The sequence below is a fragment of the Macaca fascicularis genome, chromosome 2, assembly GCF_037993035.2.
Source record: "Macaca fascicularis isolate 582-1 chromosome 2, T2T-MFA8v1.1".
Classification (NCBI taxonomy): Eukaryota; Metazoa; Chordata; class Mammalia; order Primates; family Cercopithecidae; genus Macaca; species Macaca fascicularis.
In genome coordinates this window covers 60,320,295-60,344,450 of record NC_088376.1, presented here as the reverse complement: position 1 = coordinate 60,344,450, position 24,156 = coordinate 60,320,295, and the positions used below count along the sequence as shown (strand labels likewise).

General features: G+C 38.9%; 1 protein-coding gene across 10 annotated transcripts in view; it reads left to right on the top strand.

Moving 5' to 3' along the window:
* The window catches only part of VEPH1 (ventricular zone expressed PH domain containing 1), a 266,231-nt gene that overhangs the window by 132,179 nt on the left and 109,896 nt on the right, over positions 1 to 24,156 (top strand). For all 10 annotated transcript variants that reach the window (XR_012430819.1, XM_005546203.4, XM_045386724.2 and 7 more), the window contains 2 exons: positions 8,522 to 8,731; positions 9,303 to 9,700. Coding sequence is in view for 9 of the 10 variants with exons in the window: in XM_005546203.4 (XP_005546260.3) it covers positions 8,522 to 8,731; positions 9,303 to 9,700 (608 nt within the window). In the remaining variant the exon portion in view is untranslated. The remainder of the gene's footprint in view (positions 1 to 8,521; positions 8,732 to 9,302; positions 9,701 to 24,156) is intronic.

Genomic DNA, 24,156 nt, shown 5'->3' with positions numbered 1-24,156 from the left:
TGAGAAGCAATTCATGTACCAGATTTAGAACAGTGAAGACTATACATAGAAAGCCCTCTGTAAATGTTAATGAGTAGCATTAGCACATTTTTACAGGTGTGTATTATAATAGGTGATGGCATATCCACTAGACCAGTGTCCATCTGCAAACTGTTTCTTATCAGACTACAATGAAGCGATTGCAGATATTAAAAATAAGAAAATAAGAAGTTGGAACTTTTATAGCAATTTAACATTGCTGTAATAACCAAATACCTGATCAGTATACATTGTATGTCTTGTTTTATTCATTGCATTTGTCTAGTAATTTATTTTTGCTATTTTTACAAAAATACTGATCTGTGAAATGAAAATTTAAAATAAATAATTCTTTACTACAGTGAGTTACTGTATTAAATGTTGGATGCAGCTGGACCCAGACTAAGCCTGGGAACTCTCTTTAATACCTAATATTTTGTTCCCTAAACTTTCTTCTGGGACAGAAAGGAAAGAGATTTAATAAATGAAAGGTGATGAACACACACCATTGTGACCATGGTTGAGATACAGCAACTCTAAGATGGGTTACAGCCGAGGAAAAATGGTTCTTAATATTATTCATATTCATCATAAAGCAAAAGGTAGGCTTTTCATTAGTTGGCAACCTGAAGGTTGTTAACTAAACTTTACTGTAGGTAAGGGCTGAATTCTAGGTAGACTAGGAATTGAATCACAGAATTTTATGTAGGAGTTCTAGCCCCAGCTCAGTTATTGATGTGTTTTTGATTAATTATTTCCCTCCATTTCTGGGTAACTATGCTTCTATCAATTAAAATTGGGTTACAGTATCATATTTGAGATGAAGACTAGGAGAAGATGTATCAAATAGGAAAATTTTAACCGTTTTTCCTGCTCTTCCAGTGTCAAATGCCATGAGTGACAATGTCTTAGCTATTTAATCCTCACGGCCAGACCCTGTTGCTTGCTCCTGTGCCCAGACGATAAAGTCAGCCTAGACAAAGAAGAGCACATTGCCTTGCAGGTCTCCCTCTTGATTCACAGTGCTTTGATGATATTCCTACTCTACATTTTTTACAGTCCTTTATAATTTACAAAGTGATTTTGTAGCTCGTGTTATATCTGGGTGGCAGTTCATTAGGATGGGGCAGCTTTCTTCTGTTAAGGCTACTGCTCACCCGATATGCCCAGTCGTCTCAGGAATCTAAAGATTTGGGTCCATCTGAACCAGTATCTGTCAGCAGCAAAACCCGAAAAGGTACCTTTACCTCGGATTGCATCCCCAAAAGGATAAAAGGCAAAGCCCACCAACTCCAAATAATCCATAGATTAAGTCTTACCTTACTACAGAATTAGTGAAACCCTCAGCAGCCTTGCTTGAGGAAAAAGGCCTCTGCCCTGGTCCGCTTCAGATTCTCTTATTTCTTGTCTGGGCCATTGCTTCTCAAAATTCGAATGTGTCACTGGATACCTGGGGACCGTATGAAAGTGCACATTCTGATTTGGTAGATCTGGGATCAGAGCCTGAGATTCTATATTTCTGACAGCTCCAAGGTGATGCTGATGCCGCTGGTCCAGGGATCTCACTTTGAGTAGCAAAAGCAGGGGCTTTGCACTTTTTGCTGATCCCTTTTCTGTGTCTCATTCTCTCCCATGTTGGTTAAATAACTGAAAAGTGAGCAAATGACTGGGCATCTGAATTAGAAGTGTCACTTCCTTGTATCATGGCTTTCATATTTTCATCCTAATTTCAGGAAATTCTCTTTGTCTGCAGTTGCTCAGAATTCATATTTGAAGTACAGGGAATTTTTAAAATTGGCTATTTCTATATCCCATTTCTTGTATGCTCACAGAGTAGGAGAGTCCCTCTCTTTTAGTACACACTGTTTAAGATACTGCAGTAAGAGGAGAGATTTTATAGTCCTCCCTGGCTTTGAGCAGGAAAAGCATATCTTCCAGGATTGGTACCAATTGCACAAGCCTCCTTTTTTCAGTGTCAAATGTCCACATTAAGCAGCAGCCACTCAGGGTTTTACCATGCCTTGAATTTTTCATGCCCATTCTATATGAGCAACACTGTTAAATCCATTATCTTACATAATGCTTTCAGCAATCTGATGATGTAATGTCAATCCCATCTTTATATAGCAAAAATAAAACTTAGAGTCCTTAAGAGTTTTATAGCATCACTAATAAACATGAAATTGGAGTCATGAACCTAAACTTTTCCCCATAAGATCATGTTCAGTCAATTTCCCCCACAACTGTCTCCTTTTGAAAACTCTTTTAAAATTTTGTGTGAATGAAGTAAACCATGGAGTTATTTCAGTTTAGCAGAGTTCTACCATTGGCATGATCACATTCTGATCCCCACATAACTAGGTACCTGCCCATCTCTGCTTTTGCCCACTGAGCAGGTCAGAGGCAGAATAGACCAAGAACTGAGTCTTATTGTTGGTCGTTTCCCTTAACATTCCAGCTTAGGTGTTCCAGCAGCATTATTTATTGGAGTCCCAAAACAGATGCTAGCACTGTGAAGCTGGGGGATCTTCTCTATGATGATTCATGACCCAAGAGATCACTGAAGAGTAAGGAACATAGCATTCTAAGAATTTAGGACTCCAATGTGGATTTAGTCCATTGCGTTCTCCTACTTCTCCTTTAACAAGCTTAACTCTGCAGGAGTACATATCCTGGACATGGAATTGTAAGCCAAGATCATCAAACATTAACTAATATTATTTTTCTTTGATTTGAGGAGCCAGGAAGAGAGGCTGCCAATCTTTCCACCCCTGCCAGCTTTATAGTCTCATCTCCCGGCTTAGTGAGAGCAGCCAGCAGCCCAAGGGCCAATTTGTTTCCAAGGGGAGTCCCCGTTCACACAAGAGGGAGGTAATTAGGCCTCCCCCTGGGAATCCCTAGAGGTACTTTTAAAAACTTTACTTTGGCAACAGAGACCAGAAACTGTTCAGACTGGAAATTATCTGAGCCTCTTGTAACGTGGCGTGTTGAGTTAAGGCCAAGTTAATATTTAGGGGATTATAGAACTCTGGCAAAGATTTCTGTAAAATTACCTCTGGGGTCAAAAGTGACAAATGGAAAAGAAATAACAACCCCCTGCGTGAGCCCAACCCACTGGCCCCCGCTGCCACCACTCTACAAGTAAACACATACAGGACCCATGGTTCTGCCAGCACTTTCACATTTGTGATGTGTTTCCTTGCTCTAGAAGGGAAGCAGAAGTTTATCTCAGGAAAAGATCTTTGTTTTTGAACTTTTTGTTCAAAAACTTTGTTTCGATCAAAATACTTCTCTTCTATCTTTTTATATTAAATTTTAAAAGCAACAGGAAAAGAAGTAAAGGAGAAGGAATGTTTATGATAAACCCAAACCCTCTATCTACCATTTCCTGACCTTCCAATTTATTGGAATTGAAGTTTGTCCTACCTCCCTCCCAGCAAATTTCTGTGGCAAGCCCAGGTGGACTGATGGCCAGAAACAGAAGTTCCCTTTGATCCATCTGGAGACCTTGGCTGCCTCCATGACTTCATTACCACCCCAGTCCACTGACTTCTGTGCTCTACAAATCTAAATCAGAAGAGAAAGCATTCTGTGCAGAAGAGAAAGTCTTTGTGGTGAGAATTCTCATCAGCCTTAGATCTAGAAAGAATTTCTGTATCCCAGACATTCTATTATTGCTTCTTCATTCTTCATATTTGTTCCCTTGCAAATTACTCTTTTTGCCTCTACTCTTGCTCCCTGCTTCTCTCCACATTTCATGTTTACCAAATAGCACTGTGCCACCCCCAAACCCTGAAGGGCCAGGAGGAGTGGCCAGTCTCTCATGGGTATCTGGTAGACCTCAGGAGGTTTTTGTTTGTTGTTGTTGTTGTTGCTATTTGTTTGTTTTGTTTTTTTGTGTTTTGTGGTGGTGGTGGTTGTTGTTTGGAGGTGGGTGGCAGGCTGACTTCAGACAACAATGTGGTCTCAGTTCACTTATTCTACAGAAATTCCAGGTCCTTTGTGCCAAGCACTGTGCCAGACCAGATGAGCTGTACAGGTCCCTGCCCACAGGGCAGCGGGTACTTAGCCCAGAGTTGCCTTGCCAAATCTAACAAATAAAAATACAGGATACCCAGTTGAATTTCGGTTAAAGAACAAATAATTCCTTAGTAGTTTTTAGTATAATAACTGTAGTAAAGTATAATATATCTTTAGTACATTTCACTAGGGACATACCTACACTTAAAAATACTTATTGTTGGCCAGGCGCGGTGGCTCATGCCTGTAATCCCAGCACTTTGGGAGGCCGAGGCGGACAGATCATGAGGTCAGGAGATTGAGACCTTCCTGGCTAACATGGTGAAACCCTGTCTCTACGAATACAAAAACAAAATTAGCTGGACGTGGTGATGGATACCTGTAGTCCCAGCTACTCAGGAGGCTGAGGCAGGAGAATGGTGTGAACTAGGGAGGCGGAGCTTGCAGTGAGCCGAGATCGTGCCACTGCACTCCAGCCTGGGTGACAGAGTGTGACTCAATCTCAAAAAAAAAAAAAAAAAAAGTATTGTTTATCTGAAATTCAGATTTGACTGGGTGTCCTGTTTTTTCACTGAGAACCCTACCCTTGAGACACCCAACCTGCCCTCTTGGGGTCAGTGAGTGTCATGCCAAGCATCTCATCAGGGTAATGCTATAAAGCAACTTGAACATGAAGGAAGGCTGCTTCCAACTACTAAGGCTCTGATGCATCCAGGCTGCGGAGCTTACTAACCAACATCTGGTCACTGGAGACACAGGCAGGGAAAGGGGCCTAAGTGGCCATCCCCTCCTACAGCCTGACAGTAATAAAATCTAACGTGGGATGACTGCTTGTTATGTGCTAGGAACACTGCTTCATGTTGGTTCTGTCATTTAATCATTCTGCCAACCCCATGAGTTAAGTACGGTTATTATCCCCATTTTATAGATGGTGAAATTGATATATTGAGTACAACAAATAAAAGAAGGATCTCCATAAATATGAAACTTTTTTAAGAATAAAAGCTGATCCAATAAAATTATCTTAGGACATTTTCTATAATCTATGAAATTTGAAGTTTTTTTGAAGAAAATGTGATTATTGTAGCTGATATAACCCAGAGCTTTAGACAGAAAGAAAAAAAAATTATAAATTAATGAGAAATTTTCCTCTAACAATTCATATGTTTTGAGGTTTAAAAATGTGTATAGTCAGATACAGTGACACACACCTGTAGTCCCCACTACTCAGGAGGCTGAGATAGGAGAACTGCTAGGGCCCAGATGTTTGAGGCCAGCCTGGGCAACATAGCAAGACCCCCATCTCTAAAAACTTAAAAATTAAAATATTAAAACGTTTGTATAATGCTCAATATCTAATACTTACATTTTGGATTACAAGTTATGCTTTACAAGTTTTTAAGTTTTAATGACCCCAGCTATAGCAATATTTGAAATAAAGGTATCTTTTAATTTTGAAATGTGACTAGGTTCTATGGAACCGGAGAAATATTTTAGTTTCATGACTACACATTAACTAATGTGGATAGAAAATAAATACTCCCCAAAATTTCTTGTGTGGAGTGAGTCCATTAGATTTTTTTAAATTAACCTTGGCAATCATCATGGTTTGTAAAATATCGTCTAGAGATAACATTATCTTGGTTTCATTTGTAATGGGAGTAAACATTTAGGATCTTCCGGCTAAAAGATGTCAAAGCCTCCCATCTATTTGACTGTAGCCAATATCATATATATGTCAGAAAGAAAAACGTTTTCAAGCTTAGCCTCTATTCCCACATACTGATTCTTGCAATCTACCAATGTATATTTCATTTATGCATGGTATGGGTAGATAAAAATTATGTAAAGTCATAGAAAACTTATAAAATTATGTAAGAAAAATGGTTTTAAATTGTATCAGTAACCTCTTATTAAACAATAAACAATTGCCTGGTTACCTGAAAGATGCTGGTTCCCACTTTGAACCATCAGCAGCTGTCCCTGGGCTGGACCTACAGGTGAATTCTGACCACTGAGGGCCCATAATCATGAACCCTCCCTCAACGCCAGGACTGCTCTCCTCTCTGGGCCAGCCAGAAAAACTTCACCATCCAACCCTGCCAACGCACCTTCACCAGTGTCCACCGCAGATATAGGTGCCAGAATGGGTAGATTGTAACTGAAAAAATTAGTTACCAGCCCTTCTGCATTGCTTTTTTCTAAAAAGCAGTTTTTGTTTTGTTGTTGTTGTTCTTGTGCTTGTTTGTTTGTTGGTTGGTTGATGTTGTTGTTTTTGACACAGAGTTTCGCTCTTGTCACCCAGGCTGGAGTGCAATGGTGCGATCTCGGCTCACTACAACCTCCGCCCCCAGGTTCAATTGATTCTCCTCCCTCAGCCTCCCAATTAGCTGGGATTACAGGTGCCTGCCACCACACCCAGCTAATTTTTGTATTTTTAGTAGAGACGGGGTTTCACCATGTTGAGCAGGCTGGTCTCGAACTCCTGACCTCAAGTGATCCACCCACCTCAGCCTCCCAAAGTGTTGGGATTACAGGCGTGAGCCATCGTGCCTGGCAGTGCTTTCTTTCTTTTTTTTTTTCTAAGTATGTTTTTCCTCTCACTCTCATTCAGATATTATACCAGGTTCACTTTGGCCCTTAGGGAAAAATGTTTGAAGAAGCTAAGATTTTTGTGTAAGTCTGGGCCCTTTCCTCAAAGTCTTGGAAAAATACTAAAGACGGCCAAGAAAATACACACAGACAAATCAACAAAATCATTAGACCATCTTGGTGAATATATTTCTAGGGATTATTATGTACTGTAATAAAAAATAAATATTTTGCCTCCATGCCGAGTTCATGGCATACAGCTCCTAAACCCTCAGAATCTCAGATTGATGGGTGTCTTTTATATGCTAATGAGATGACTGGTGGCAGGGACCCCTAGATTTCTTGAGGATTGGGGCTGGTCACAGGAAAGACCAAGGCATGATTACATTATTGGAACTTTCAGCCCCATTCTCTATCTTACCCTATAACTCACCCACCCCCAGTCTCTGGGGAGGGGAGAGGGACTGAAGATTGAGTTAACCACCAATGATAATCGTTTAATCAATCACACCTGAATAATGAAACCATCCTAGTAACCCCTAAAATTCCAAGAACTTCCAGATTGGTGAACACATTGAGGTGCTGGGAGTACAGCACACCTAGAAAGGGCACAGAAGCTCTGAGCCCCTTCTCCCATACCTTGCTCTGTGCATCTCTTCTACTGGGGTGTTTCTGAGTTGTATCCTTTCTAATAAATCCAATAATAATAAGTTAAAGTGTTTTCCTGAGTCCTATGAGCCATTCCAGTGAATTATTGAACCATGGAGGTGGGGCAGTGCTGGAACCTTTGTAGCCAAGCTGAACAGAAGTGTGAGTAAGCTGGGGACCCCATACTTCTCACTGGCATCTGAACTGGGGGCAGTCTGTGGAGTCTGGGCTTTATTCCAGGTCATCAGTATTAGGATTGAATTGAACTGTAGGACACCCAGTTGGTGTCTAGAGGGTTGGAGAATTAGTTGGTATGAGAAAAAAACCCACACATTGTGTGTCAAAAGTGTGGTAAGTAAATAACTCCTTTTATATTTTTTTTTGAGAAAAGAATTAATACTAACACCATGTGTTATAAAAATGGATAGTGGTTGTTGAATAAAAATTAAAATACCTGTAGGCCAGCTCAATATTAGAAGATAAATAAGGGAAGATAAATGCATGCTACTTTCGTATAATTACTCAGCACCTCAGTGAACATCAGAAAGCTATTTCTGCAGTTTATTTGTAGGTGCTTATCCTAGCTAACGCACTGTTAGCCCTCAGAGGAAATCCAAAATTATACCACACATGGCCCCTGCTTTAAAGGAAGTAATTTTAATGACCCACAAAGTGGTTTATAAACCCTGCTATAAAAGATACTTGGGTCTATATTAATATCATTTCATAGAAAACCTCTTCCTTCCAACATCTTAAAATTCAGAAAGATATTTCTTGCTATACTGATTTTTTAAAAATTAACAAAACCATGAGTTTATGCAGTCCACGTGAAATGTTCCTATTCTGTAATTTCAGGAGAAACATATCAGCACATGTAAATTTTTTAGAAAATATCTGGCACACATTTCATGTGAAAGCCATACATTGGAAGAATTTCTAGAAAAGAATATGGTACATGAGCATAAAAACTGCTTTTTATTCTTTGAACCCTTAAAAAAGCATTTTTAATACAATGTTCACATAAACACTGCTGTTTCTAAACTTCTGGCAGAACAATCTGTAGAAAGAATTTCAAAGACCTATGCCTGTAGTAGATATTCAGTAAATACTTGTTAAATGACTAATGAAAAAATTTATTAGGCAAAGTTTTCGCTTCTGAGTGAGAGGCAGTTAAATAGAGAATAACACTGTTCTGAAGAGTATATATGACCAACATCTAATGCAATGATTTCTATTCCTTTAGGAGAAAAATCAGCACTGAAATTGAATTCCCTGAGAAACTGGAAGAAACCAAGCTCATAGTAGCTGAAAATGAAGACCATGAAAAACTCCAAGTTAAAATCCAGGCTTTTGAAGACAAGATAAATGCAGACAGCAATACCCCTGGCTCTATCAGAAGATATAGTCTGGGCCAAGTTTCTAAAGAAGAAAGAAAAAACATTAGATTTAACAGGTATAACTCTTGTTTGGTTTGTTTTTTAAATTATACACTTAATATCAGCTATTAGCTTTGTTATCACTCTGTTACGGGGTGTTTTTTATATATCTTCTACCTATAGCCACCTGAAGTGCTGTCCTTACATGAATGAAATGTTATCCACAATGCTCTCATTATCCAAAGAAGTTCACTATTTTAAATGGGTACTATGAATGGAAAAAAAACCTATTGCTTAATTTTTAAAGCAATTCTTAAATATAAGTATGCCATATGGGAAATACCGTCTCTTGATTTCTGATGAAAAATCAAAAGCAAAGGTAGACAACGATGAAAAATATGCAAGTCTATCATTTTGCAGCCAGTTTTGCCATGAAATTGATTTTTAAACCTTTGTGTTCGGGGGTGACCTAGATTTTCAAAGGTTTGGTTTATTACATCATTTGTTGGTGATGTACATTTATCAGGGCCATTAGTAGTTTCACACTCCAGAGGAAGTAACTTTTTGTCCCAATATTATTATTATTTCTTTTCCTTGGCAGTGAATGGTAACACAGCTTCTCTAACTTTCCCTTTGTTTGAACTCTAGGTCAAAAAGTTTGGCTTTGCACACTGTGCTCACAAAGGGTGTGGGTTCAGACGATGGTGAAGATGAAAACAGGGGAGATATACCAGCCAGCATCTCTCTTTCAGAAATAGACCCACTTAGCCAAGGAGATGACAAGCTGCCCTTTAAGGCAGACACTGACAGATCACAGCTGGGAGAGTCTTCAGTTTCATACCCAAATATTATACATAAAGACTCAGAGAATTTGCCAGAAACTGTTAAAGAAAACTTCCAGGAAGAAACTCCAGAGACAACTGCAAGTCCTATAGAATACCAAGATAAGCTCTACTTGCACTTAAAAAAAAACCTCAGCAAAGTGAAAGCATATGCCATGGAAATTGGAAAGAAGATTCCAGTCCCTGATCAGTGTACCATTGAAGGTAAGTGTTGTGTACTTCCCAAACCTGAGCAACTTCAGGAGTCACTGCAAATAAACAAACAAAAAGCTCGAATCATGTAAATTAGCATACTCTTTTCTGTATCTTTTGCAAAATAGAACATTTTTTTTAAACACCTTACATTATGTTAGTTTCCCCACCCCACCCCCAAAAAAGGTTCATCATCTCCTTGATTCCCATTGGAATCTACTTGGGTGCACATAAGTCCACTGACTCTCTGATTTTTGCAAACCTCAAGATATATTATTTCTGGTTTCCTGTCCCCAGAATTCAGGAAAATCCTGGAAAGAGGTCTGTGACCCTGTAGCAGGCTCTGTGGTAGGGATTCTGCCAGAGACATTTCCCAACCACATAATCATGCAAGAAAGCCATGCACAACATTGAATATCAGCTTCCACTCAGCTACTGTGTTCCAGGCACTGTGTTAAAAGTACTCACGATTCAGCTATTAACCAAACAGATACAATTCCTGACCTCTTAGAGTTTAGAGTGTAGACGGTGACACGCAACTTAGGATGAGACCATGTCCCCAGAAACCCATTATAAGTTGAAAATGCACCTAGTTTACCGAACATTACAGCTTAGCCTAGCTTACATTAAAACATGCCCAGAACACTTACACTAGCCTACATTAGGCAAAATTATCTAACACAAAGTGTATTTTATAATAAACTGTTGAATATCTCATGTAATTTATTGAATGCTGTACTGAAAGTGAAAAATAGAATGGTCATATAGGCACTGGAAGTATTGTTTCTACTGAATGAGTATCACTTTCACACCATTGTGAAGTCGAAAAATGGTAAGTTCAACCATCTTATGTCAGGACCATCCGTACACAAAGAAAAGGGCACAACCATAGTCAGGAGGTGACTTAAGAGAGGGAAGCCAGTGAGAGGTTGAGCTAGTCAGAAAACAAAGGGCAAAGTAAAAAAATAAAAAATTTTAAGTAGGATGTCAGGGGCCAGGACCTCCCTCTGGCACACAAATTAGGGTGGCACCAATAAAACTCAGTAAAGGCTGGGCACGGTGGCTCATGCCTGTAATCCAAGCACTTTGGGAGGCTGAGGCAGGTGGATCGCCTGAGGTCAGGAGTTCAAGACCAGCCTGGCCAGCATGGTGAAACTCCATCTCTACTAAAAATACAACAATTAGCAGGCCATGGTGGCTGACGCCTATAATCCTAGCTACTCAGGAGGCTGAGGCAGGAGAATGGCTTGAGCCCGAGAGGTGGAGGTTGCAGTGAGCCGATATCGTGCCACTGCATTCCAGCCTGGGTGACTGAGCGGGACTCTGTCCCAAAAATAAAAATAAAAATAAATAAATAAATAAATAAATAAATAAATGAAACTCAGTAAAATTTTAAGCAATGACAAGATCAGTAACAGTGTCTTACTGAGCCATAGTGGAACCTAAGACAAAAGGAATAATTAGTAATATCAATCCTGTACCTAATTACAATTTTGATATTCATCGTACATTATTTGCATTAATTTTAATTCTAAAAAACATTATGTATCTTGATTACTATATATTTCCAGCACTCCTTTATATTTTGTGCCCTAGTCCTTCCTGGCCCTGGGAAAGGAAATGTGTTTGAGACACAGGTCCTAAAATGCCACAGTGCTAGGGCAGACTCACTTTTCTGGTAGTGGGTTGAACAAGTTTGAATAGCTTTAAGGCACTGTCAGGCTCATAATCTTTACAACAACAATTCTTAGGCAGCAACCATGTTCTTCCCTTGAGATACATGTGATGGTTCTAGCACTCTGGCAGGATCTGCCATCTTATAGGCTACAGCCCTCTTAGAAAAAGCCAGACAGCTCAGCCTCCAGAAAGAAACATAGCTGAAGAGTAGCAAATCCAATTCATATTCACCTGCCCACTGGCTATCATGTTTAGGTACTAGAAGAGCCCTTTTTCCCATATTCTACTTTCTAGCTCTTTTCCCACTTCAAATCAGAGGAAAGAGCGTGTTCTCATGTTAACAAAGGGAAAGGGGGATTCAAGTGTTTGCTGATAACATTAGAATATTATTTTGCATGTCTGTATATAATCTGACACTTTCAAAAGTGTTTGCACTAATTTTATTAGCCTTCCTAAAACTCTTTTAAATCCATTTTAATGGTGACAATAAAATATTGCTTATATTCAAATGTAAGTATTAGATAAGTATGCCAGGGCTTGGAAATAGCTAAAATCAATAAAGTTCCATCAAAATAAACAGTATACAATTGCCTGCTTTGCTAATAATCTATGTATCTATTGCACAAGTTGGAGAATTTAATATAAGAGAGGTTAAGTGAATTCCCCAGTTTGACAGCGGGAGTCAATTGCAAAGATAAAGGTAAAATAGTGGGATTTTTCAAAGTTGATCTAAAGCATTAAAGGTTTACTATGCAATGAGTTTTAGTCTTGTGGAAATGTGTGAGAAAATCCTGCAGATTTACTTCAAATATCTGCTTGTCAAAAACAAATGATATTTCTTATTGCCTTGAGTTACTTTGGGAGTTAAAATTACAGATGGTCCTTGATTTATGGTGGTTTGACTTAGGATTTTTTGACTGTACAATGGTGCAAAAGCCATATACATTCAGTAGAAACCATACTTTGAATTTTGATTCAAAATTCTTCATAACAACTAACTTTATTATATAGGCTTTGTGTTAGATTGTTTTGCCCAACTGTAGGCTAATGTATGTATTCTGAGCACATTTGGGGTAGGCCAGGCTAAGCTATGATGTTCGGTAGGTTAAGTGTATTAAATGCATTTTCAACATAAGATTTTCAACTTACAATGGGGTTATGGGGACATAACCCCATCGTAAATCAAAAAGCATCTGTAGTTTGACAATTAACTAGTTAACTTTGCTTTCTTTTTTCAAAAATATTGAATAAATTCATCATCTTTAGTTAAAAAAATAATACTTTCTTTTGATACTGATGTTTCCTACCAGGGATGACCTAGATGACCTAGAACTGAGTATGTATTTTTTTAGCTGACATTTTGGAATTCATTCATACTCTTGGAATTTCCTGGGCAATTCCTTGCACAGAGATATGTGTGAAGGATCAAAAATTTATATGATTCACTGCTAATACATCCGCTGAGAAAGAGTTCAGGCTGATTGTAGGGGACACATTGTTATTATTTCAGAAGTAGTATAAATTATTCAGTGACACACCAGCAGTCATCTGGCTGACACAATTTTGCTTGTTATCATAATATTGCTCAACAATATTACCTTTCTTTCCTTGAAAACTTATTCAAAAAAATTTAGGCTTAATTGTGTTATGTTTAATGTGTTGCTGGTATAAACGCAACATATTTGATCTTTCTTGATGAATTATGCATACTAGTCAAGAAGCAAAGAGAAGAAGCATAAAAACCACTTCTGAAACATTTAAAGTTAAAGGAACATATAGCCAGCAGGAAATAACAACAATGTCTTAAGAAAAATTTTGGACTGCTGTTACAAAGTACATACGCTAGGAACACTCTTTTTTTTTTTTTTTTTGAGACGGAGTCTCGCTCTGTCGCCCAGGCTGGAGTGCAGTGGCCAGATCTCAGCTCACTGCAAGCTCCGCCTCCCGGGTTCACGCCATTCTCCTGCCTCAGCCTCCCGAGTAGCTGGGACTACAGGCGCCCGCCACCTCGCCCGGCTAGTTTTTTGTATTTTTTAGTAGAGGCGGGTCTTAAGAAAAATTTTGGACTGCTGTTACAAAGTACATACGCTAGGAACAGGACAAAACAACCTTTGAAAGAAATTCTTTTGATGTTAGGTTGGTCCATATGAAAAAACTGACATTAGACTCTTTTGACGTACAAAAACATCAATTTCATATGGTTCCGCATAATACTTCAGTATAAACTATGTTAAATGAATAGGAACCTCACTGGTCACTGTATAGCAGAATTAGGTATGAGTTGAGTCAGGGTCACAAATAGCATTCATAACTCCAGTCAGTCATCTATTATTGCATTATATTGATCACACTGGGGACAGGCAATAGAGTATAAACAGATCAGTGAGAATCTATCATTGTGTCTGGAAAAAATGTCAAACCCCAAGTCTTATTAAGGTTGGGTCGGCAGTGTCATTTTGGGTATGAAACAGCCTGTTATTCCTAGGTCAGTAATTCGCTTCTGAGCCCTGTAGGTCTCTAGTATTTGTGCAGGTTTACCAGCCACTTAAAGTTATATATTCATCAACAGAGCAATGGTCTAATATCACTGCCTGATTGTATTTATTTACAAGACTGGAAGAACTGAATTCGTCTGCCAAAGGGCATTTTAAAAATCTGAATCATTGGTATTCATTCATGTGAACAAAGCTGATTAGAGGTCAAAAAAACACACATATGATATTGTAAAAAAAAATCCTTGGAAATCTGGCCCATAACTGAAGTTCTATAAAGAATGACATAAAAGCTCACAAGAACCCATCAATGTTACTTTGAAGTATTTCTTGATTGGGTGAAAATACATGCCATCTGTAGAGTGTATCAGCAAGGCTGACTTACAGAAAGCTAATTTTTAAGCTAGTAATGTAGTCCTTTCTTTACCCACACAAGTTGATTTTTCTTTCTCTCTCTCTTTTTTTTTTCTTTCTTTTTTTGAGACAGAGTCTCACTCTTTCACCAAGCTGGAGTGCTGTGGCACAATCTCGGCTCACTGCAACCTCCGACTTCTTGGTTCAAGTGATTCTCCTGCCTCAGCCTCCCGAGTAGCTGGGACTACAGGCACATGCCACTATGCCCAGCTAATTTTTGTATTTTTAGCAGAGAGGGTGTTTCACCATGTTGACCAGTATGGTCTCGATCTCCTGACCTTGTGATCCACTCATCTCAGCCTCCCAAAGTGACAAGTTGATTTTTCTTAAAACGAGATTAATTAGTAATATCAATTAGTGGGCATTGTTTTCATGGTGAATGACAAATAAAGCTTCCTTACTGAAAATCTGGATGTAGTCAGGTCCACCTCAGTGTTGGTGTGACTGTGGGGTGCTCACATCCTCCTGGCCCACTTGGTCCCATCCGGGGGATGTTGATTACGCCCATCCACTTAATGCTTCTGGGAAGGTTTCTTTTTTATTTTTTAATGGATTAGTTTAATCATGGGATTAGGATAATTCCTCCATAAATTGAAGTTGTAGAATTTGGAGCCAGAGAAGAACGCTAAATCTTTTTCACACAATTTGAGAAAGAAAAACAGCAAATAAGAAAATGTTACCAAATTCCCTGGAACCTCGTTTCATTGAGGTGGTCTCTTGGGCCCCTGTTAGAAGGGCACTTATTAGGGAATACTTTTCTAGCGAACTTTTCTTGGTGCTTTGGGACTTTTCTTGGATTACCTTACTTACCTGCTCCCACCTCTCCAAAGAGTGAATTTTAGTTGACAAAGGCAGATGTAACAGCAACTGATTTCTATCTTTACTTTCTCCTGCCACACATATCCCAATCCCAGTCATCCGCAACAGCCTGTGAAACACATCCAAATAACAAGAAGAAATGAAGATTTACAAATCCTTTTGAAAAGACTCTCTGCAAACTACTCTAGTGAGTTAGCATCAGATCACTACCCTTGCACATCCTCAGCCAAGAATAGGTGCCAGAGTCAGGCGTGTAACCACAAATCACCGGGAAGGATGTTACCTACTCGCATCCATGACTTAACATGTTGCAAACTTCCAAAAGAAGACATAAGATAACTTTGTTTCTCATTAATTATATTTTTAAAAGCTCTTCTTTAAAATAAAAAGTTTGGTTTCCTTTGCACATTTAAATAAATAATTAAAGAAAAATGTTCTGGCCGGATGTGGTGGCTCACGCCTATTACGTAATCCCAATAGTTTGGGAGGCCAAGGCAGGTGGATCACCTGAGACCAGGAGTTCGAGACCAGCCTGGCCAACATGGCGAAACCCCATCTCTACTAAAAATACAAAAATTAGCCGGACGTGGTAGCATACGCCTGTAGTCCCAGCTACTTGGGAGGCTGAGGCAGGAGAATCACTTGAACCCGGAAGGCGTAGGTTGCAGTGAGCTGAAATCATACCACTGCACTCCAGCCTGGGTGACAGAGCAAGACTCCATTTCAAAAAAAAAAAAAAAAAGTTTCTTACAATGCAGTTGGACAAAGGAGTATGTTGTTTGTCTGCATCTCTGGTTAACCTGATATTTATCTACAGATGAGATGAATATTCATCTGACTAGAAAACAGTGCAAAATAAAATTGGTTGAGCATATGCATACTCTTAGGACATTTTGTATGGAGATCCAGGAGCAGTTATCTGATTGAAAATGAAATCCATGTTGCTGTGCTGCACCCATCAACCCGTCATTTACATCACACAAACCTGCACATTGTGCACATGTACCCTACAACTTAAAGTATAATAATAATAAATAAATTAAAAAAAAAAAAAAAAAAAAAGAAAATGAAATCCGTCAGCTCAAACCTTGAAATGCCTAATTCCCCTAATATAGTATCCACCTTGGGTGTGTCTCTAATAGCTTTAAAGGGACCTTGCTAACAAATAAACAGAGGTAAAAGTAAATACATAAATGGAGCAAAAATGCACAGGAGCACATTTCAATATATTTTACTCTAAAAGTCAACACATTAAAAGAAAAATGAAGAGGTGCAGGTGGTGTAAAAGCAGTTGTTTGCTGTGGCATATTTCATAGTCTTAAATATATTTTTGAAATGTATTATTATTAAGATAGAAGGGTATATAGCACTATACTTCTATATCCACAGTTAGTACTTTTATCTTTTTTAAGGAAGCTTATACTCATAGATTATCATCAGTCATCCATTATTTTTGTTTGGGGGCTGTCTTTACTCCAAGGGATGGTGCAGTACAAAATGGTCCTGAGGCCCTGACAGTCCCCAGCAGAAGAGTACATTCCAATCCAGTTTGCCACAAACCAAATTTCAGTAAAGTGAATGTTATTTTTCCATTTACTTTCATTATGAAACTGGCAGTATATGCCCTGTAGGGAAACAGAGTAGTCCCTGGATGTCATCAAATCTCATTTAAAAACAGAGTAAACAGAGTAAATCCATATTTTTGAGCTCTGTTGGTGATGAAGAGTTGGTAGCCAGGAAACTGAAAAGAGATTATATCGCTGGGTAAAGGTTTTTGATAAGACAGAGGAAAAGGTGGGGATGGAGGAGGGTAGATTATTTCCTCCTATTTGCTGCACAACAACCATCAAATTTCAGGTGATGGAGGATTTTTAAATGTTTTACCAGAATCATAGGCAATTACATAGTTAGCAATCAAGAGTCCAGGTATTTGATAATTGGGTAGGAACTGATCTTGTGTTACAGTTCATTTTCAGAGAGCTGCATATTTACCGCAGATGAGTCCAAAGCTGACAGAGCCTACTTGGAGTGAGGCAAAAAGAGCTGAGTAAAAGATAGCTAATTCCTGGTCTACATTTTTGCCCTCTTCACATTAGGGACTGGTGAAAAATTATAAAACACAGGGGGCTTTTGTTGTTGTTTGTTTGTTTTGTTTTTCTTATAAAAAGATTCAGTTGGCCCGGCATGGTGGCTCACGCCCATAATTCCAACCCTAGGAGGCCAAGGTGGGTGAGTTGCTTGAGCCCAGGAGTTCATGACCAGCCTGGGCAGTATGGTGAAACCCCATCTCTACAAAAAAATACAAAAGTAAGCCAGCCATGATGTGCACTTGTAGTCCCAGCTGCTTGGGAGGCTGAGGTGAGAGAATTGCTTGAGTCCAAGAGGTGGAGGCTGCAGTGAGCTGTGACTGCACCACTGCACTTCAGCCTGGGTGACAAAGAGAGGCCCAGTCTCAAAAAAGAAAAAAAAAAAGTCAGCAAACTTTTAAAGATAATTTGTTTTACAGAAAGTAATCATTTTTCAGATGAAAATATCCACATCAATTATCCCACAGCCATTAAAATATTACACTCGCATTAAAATAAGTCACAAATGCAGGAAATGTAAAGCTGTCAAAGAAACTCTGAGAGTGTGATTCTGTTTCTCATGTAAAACCCTCTAGTTTATACATGTAAGTAAAAACTACTTTTTACAAATGATCACTTAAGTTTAGATGTTTGAAGAAATATTAATCTGGAAAGTAATGCCTTACTTACATAGCTAGGGATAATGACAGGTGACTGTGTCTCCCCAGTGAGATTTCTAAGCTTCAACACACAAGCATGTTGTCATCTGCTTAGCTAGTATTTGTGCTCAAAGCATCTGGTGTTGGGCCAGGCAGGGAGAAACTTAGCCAGCCACCCCTAGAGTTCCCTAGTCTCTCAAACTTGAGGCATTTGATGCCTGGAAGGTTCATTCTCTGGATATGCTTTGGAGACTTGTCTTGCAACAGCAGAGATTGCCATGCTCATTTATGTCTTCCTTCATTCATCAGCCAACTCTTCTTGAGAACCTGGCAGTACCAGGCACACTGCTGTGGGCAGGGAATACAACTGTGTGCAGAATAGACATGGACTCTGCTTTCATGGAACTTATATAATATGTAGTTACAAAGTGAGATGAATTATCCGTGGAAAAGGAACACGGTTCTGTCGGAACCTATCACATGGAATCTGCCCTAATCTGGGAGTCAAAGTAGCTTCCCTGGAGAAGGAACTCTTGAGAAATGTGGAGAGGAAGCAGAGGTGTGGGAGCTGAACATAACCATCTGTTCTGTGGAGAGAAAGAGTACTGCCTACTCCAGGGACTGGAAGTTGGCTCCCTGGGGAGCACTGAAGTGAAGTGAGGAGGAGGAGGATAGTTCAATGTAGGCAGGGATGTGGGGTCTATCCTAAGAGAAAAGTCAGATTGAAAACATTATCTCCCTACCTGCAATGTGGAGATTAGTCTGTAGAGGGAGCTAGAGACTCCTTAGGAAGCAACTACTATTCTACAGGTAAGAGATTCATTCATTCATTCATTCATTCATTCATTCAACAAAAATTTGAGTCCCTACAGTGTGCTAGGCACTGAAGATATAGCAGCAAACAAAGCAAATCTCTCCCTTCTTGGAACTTATTTCGTGGGATGATATGGACCAGAACAAAAAATACGTAGAAAGAATAATGCCAAGTAGTGACAGGTGTTATGAAACAAAACAAGTTGTGGGAGATAAAGAATACGATTACTATTTAGGTAGAGTAACTGGGGAAGGTCTCTCTACTGACGTGATTTTGCAATGGAGACATGAATGAGAAGCAGCAAGGACAGCACAGTAAATACAAAGCCATGAGGCAGAAGGATACTTTATGTGTGGGACCCTAGATCAGGGTGGTTGGACTACAGGTGGTGAGAATTGTTCACTCCAGATATATTTCAAAGGAAGGTTGTCAGCAGTGCCGATGGGTTGGGCCTAATCACCCAATGGATGGATGAGACAGATAAGACTAGAGGAAGAATGTGTGGGGAGATACAAATCAAGAGCTTGGTTTTAGACACATGAATTTTGAGATGACAGCTCATTTTTTTTTAATTAGTAAACTTTACTTTTTAGAGAAGTTTTAGATTCACAGCAAAATTGAATGGAAAGTATAGAGAATTCCCATTTACCCCCTGTGCCCCCACTACACACACAACTTCCCCCACTGTCAGCATCCCTCACCACAGCAATACACTGGTGCAATCGATGAACCCATAATGACACATTACCATCTAGAGTCCATAGTTTACACTGAGATTCACTTTGGTATTGTACCTTTTATGGGTTTTGACGAATGTTTAATGACATGTGTCCATTATTGTAGTTTCAAACAGAGTAATTCCACTGCCCTAAAAATATTCCCTGTTCTGCTTCTTCATCTTATTCATTCATTCCACAAAATTTCTCAGTGCCTACTACATGCCAGCACCACTCCTGGGACTTGGGAAACATCAGTGATCAAAATAGGCAAATATTCTTGTCTTCATGGAGGCTATTCTAGTGGGAAAAGACATATGATAAATAAGTAAAATATGTAGGATGTTACAAAGCCTTAAGTGCTATGATAAAAGAAAAAAATAGAGCCAGCCAAGAAAAACCAGGAAAAAAAGGATTTACATATATGTGTATGTACAAATTTGGAGGTAGGACGGAAACTTCTAGAAGGATACATATCAGGCAACTATCACTGTTTTTCCCTGAAGAATTACGCTGGGGCTGGGTGCAGTAGCTCACACCTGTAATCCCAACACTTTGGAGGACAAGGTGGGCAGATCGCCTGAGCTCAGGAGTTCAAGAAGAGCCTGGGCAAAATGGCAAAACCCCATCTCTACTAAAATATCCAAAAATTAACCAGGAATGGTGGCATGCCTCTGGTCCCAGCTTCTCAGGAGACTGAGCTAGGAGAATCACTTGAGCCCAGGAGGTGGAGGTTGAGCCAAGATCGCACCACTGCACTCCAGCCTGGGCAACAGAGCCAGATCCTGTCTCAAAACAATAAAAAGAAAAATAATCAGATTGGGGGTGCAGGTGGAGAAAAAAGAGAGAGGGGGGGAAATTTGAACATTTTAATGTAAATATTTCTGCAAGGTTTGGAAATTTTTAATAAGAATAATTGGCTTCAGTAATAGAGATGTGGGTAACTTGGAACAAGGTTATAACTCCAGATGCCCAGCATCCTGTCTAAATTGGGTTCCAGTCCCACCTCTGCTCTAGGGCAATTCTGATTCTTTGAACAGGTTACTTCATCTCCTTGATCACCACTTCCTCACACTTATCCCAAGAGCATATTACAGGGCCATGAGTTTGCAAGCTCTGCTCCCTACAGAGGCCCCAGAGACCCTTTTTTCCTCCCTTTACTTGCCCTGCAAACAGAACAACCCTGATGTAGCTGGCTTCGCACACTAGCCTTCCGGATGGATGTTTAAACCAAGAATTCCACAGCTTAAAGAAACTTGAAAAGCACTGGGCTGGATAACTTTTAAGGTCCTTTATGCTCTAAATGCAATTAATCCCAAGTGTCTTATGGCAGAGCTGGCAAAGTGTAAAATGCTAGTTATTCAGCCAAGGTCTTTTTTTGTGATCAGCCTCAAAAACTTTATTACTAATGTTGCATCTCCAATATAAATTAAAACACAAAACTTTTCTTTCATATTAATTTCGTGTCCTTTCTCTAGACATCTGCATTCATCAGTTTACTACAGTTGGGAGAAAATAAGCCAAATTGTTCAATAGTTGTGAGGCTTGTCTCACTATTTGATTGGATTTACTCATTAGTATGTATCAAGCAGCAGATAACCAACCATGATCAGCAAATTAATGCATTGCATCTGTCCTGGCTGTTTCTATTCTAACAGTTTTGTTTACCTTACTCAATAGAAAGTAATCTATTTCAAACAGTACACGAAGCAGCCTATAAAAATACATAATAAAGCAAAAAGAATTTTTACTCAATGTGTGGGTGAAAGTAAACATAAAGAAAATGAATCCAGTAGTTGAGTTATTTTTCAGAAACTTATCCCTGGAAATATTCACGATTGCTAAATGTGGTTTGAAATTTACTTCTGAGCACCCTAGTGGTTGTAGTAAAGAGGGCAACAATATTGGTTTAAAAATCTACAGTGTCCACAAACAAAAGTGTAGTAAGTCCTTCTGGGAGGAGGGAAAGAAAGCTGTTTATCTGGCTGGCGAATGCTGTTCTCACTAAAGCCAGTTCATCAAAAGAAGTGTTTATATTATGCAACAAACACACAACCATGAAACATAACAATAGAGCAATTATTCTAAACCAAAGGTAATTTTGTCTCCCCCATTTGATAACATCTAGGGACATTTTTCATTGCCACAGCTTGGGAAAAGGTGCTACTGACTTCTAGTGGATAGAGCCCAGGAATGCTGCTAAATATACTCAATGCACAGGACAGCCCCCCAATCCCAAAACAAAGAATTCAAAAATATCAGCAGTGGTTGAGAAAAACTGCAACAGATCCTTGCTTCTTGAAATACGGTCCATGGACCAACAACATCAACATCACCTGGGTGCTTGTTAGAAATTCAGATTCTCTGACTTACCCTAGACCTATTGAATCAGCATCTACAGTTTAACAAGACCGCCACCTCCAGCCAGGTGTTTCATAAGCACATTAAAGTGTAAGAAGCACTACTACTGCAGAAATGAGAATTTCCAGTATACACTAGTAGTAAAGAAAAGACAATGAATTTGTGGTTGAATTAATGAACTCTTCATTTAATAATCACCTATTAATTGAGGAGATGGGCCAAGCGCGGTGGTTCACGCCTGTAATCCCAGCACTTTGGGAGGCCAAGGTGGGTGGATTGCTCGAGGCCAGGAGTTTGAGATCAGCCTGTCCAACATGGATGTTCAAGTGATATTCATGAATGTTCAAGTGATTCTCCTGCCTCAACTTCCCAAGTAGCTGGGACTACAGGCATGCCCCACCACTTCAGGCTAATTTTTGTATTTTATTAGAGACAGGGTTTCACCATGTTGGCCAGGCTGGTCTTGAGCTCCCAATCTCAGATGATCTGCCCACCTTGGCCTCCCAAAGTGCTGGGATTACAGGCATGAGCCACTGCGCCCAGCCATATATATCACCTTTTCTTTATCCATCTGTTTTGGGAGACCTGGGTTGATTCCATATCTTAACTATTGTGAATAGTGCTGCAATAAGCATGGGGGTGCAGATGTCTCTTCAATATAATCATTTCCTTTCCTTAGGATAAATGCCTAGTAGTGGGATTGCTGGATTATATGGTAGTTCTATTTGTAGTTACTGAGGGACCTCCATACTATTCTCTATAGTGGTTGTACTAGTTTATATTCGCAACAGCATGTAAGAGTACTCTTTTCTCTGCATCCTTATCAGCATTTGTTATTTTTTTTCTTTTTAATAATAGCCACTGTAACTGGGGTGAGGCAATACCTCATTGTGGTTTTGGTTTGCATTTCTTTGATGATTAGTGATGTTGAACATTTTGTCATATATTTGTTGGTCATATGTATGTCTTCTTTTGAGAAATATCTGTTCAGATCATTTCCCCATTTTTTAATCAGTTGTTAGATTTTTTTTGCTGTTAAGTTATTTGAATTACTTGTATATGCTTGATGTTAATCTCCTGTTGTATGAATCATTTGCAAATATTTTCTCCTATTCTGTAGGTTGTCTTTTCATTCTGTTGATTAATTTCCTTTGCTGTGCAGAAGCTTTTTAGTTTGAAATAATCCCATTTGTTTATTTTTGCTTTTGTTGTCTGTGCTTTAGAAGTCTTATTCATAACATCTTTCCCCAGACCAATGTTTTGAAGCATTTTCCTTATGTTTTCTTCTAGTAGTTGTATAGTTTCAGGTTTTACACTCAGGTCTTTGATCCATTGTGGGTTTATTTTTGTGTAGGATAAGAGGTAGGAGTCCAGTTTCATTCTTCTGCATATGGATATCCAGTTTTTGCAGCATCATTTATTGAAGAGACTATCTTTTTCCCAAAGAATTTTCTTGGCATTTTGTCAAAAATCAGTTGTCCACAGATATGTGGATTAATTTCTAGGTTCTCTATTCTGTTTCATTGGTCTATGTGTCTGTCTCTATGACAGTACCATGTTGTTTTGGTTACTACAGCTTTGTATTATTTTTTGAAGTCTGGTAATGTGATGCTTCAGCTTTGTTATTTTTGCCCAGAATTGCTACGGCTATTTGGGGTCTTTTATGTTCCCATGCAAAGTCTAGGATTTTTTTTCTATTTATGTGAAGAATGTCATAGGTATTTTGATGGTGACTCCCTTGAATCTGTAGATTGTCTTGGTTAGTATGGTCATTTTAATAATATTAATTCTCCTGATGAGCATGGGATGTCTTTGCATTTGTTTGTATTCTCCTAAATTTCTTTCATCAGTGTTTTGTAGTTTTCCTTGTAGAAGTCTTCCACATCTTTGGTTAAATTGATTCCTAGGTGGTGGTGGTTTGTATTAATAGCTATTGTAAATTGCATTGCCTTCTTGATTTTTTTTTCAGGTAATTCATTGTTTGTATGTAGAAACACTAATTTTTTTTTGTATTCTGCAACTTTACTGAATTCGTTCATTTCTTAGAGTTTTTTGGTAGCATCTTTAGGTTTTTCTATATATATGATCATGTCATCTGCACAGAGGACTATTTGACTTCCTCATTTCCAATGTGGATACACTTTCTTTCTTTCTCTTACTCATTTGCTCTAAGACTTCCAGTACTAGGTTGAATAAGATTGGTGAGAGTAGGCATCTTAATCTTGTTCCAGTTTTTAAAGAAAACGCTTTCAGTTTTTCTCCATTCATTAAGACATTAACTGTGGGTTCATCATATATGGCTTTTATTATTTTGAAGTATATTCCATTGATGCATAGTTTGTTGAGAGTTTTTATCATGAAGGTACATTGAATTTTATCAGATGTTTTTCCTGCATCTACAGAGATACTCATCTGGTTTTTGTTCTTAATTCTATTGATATAATTTATGA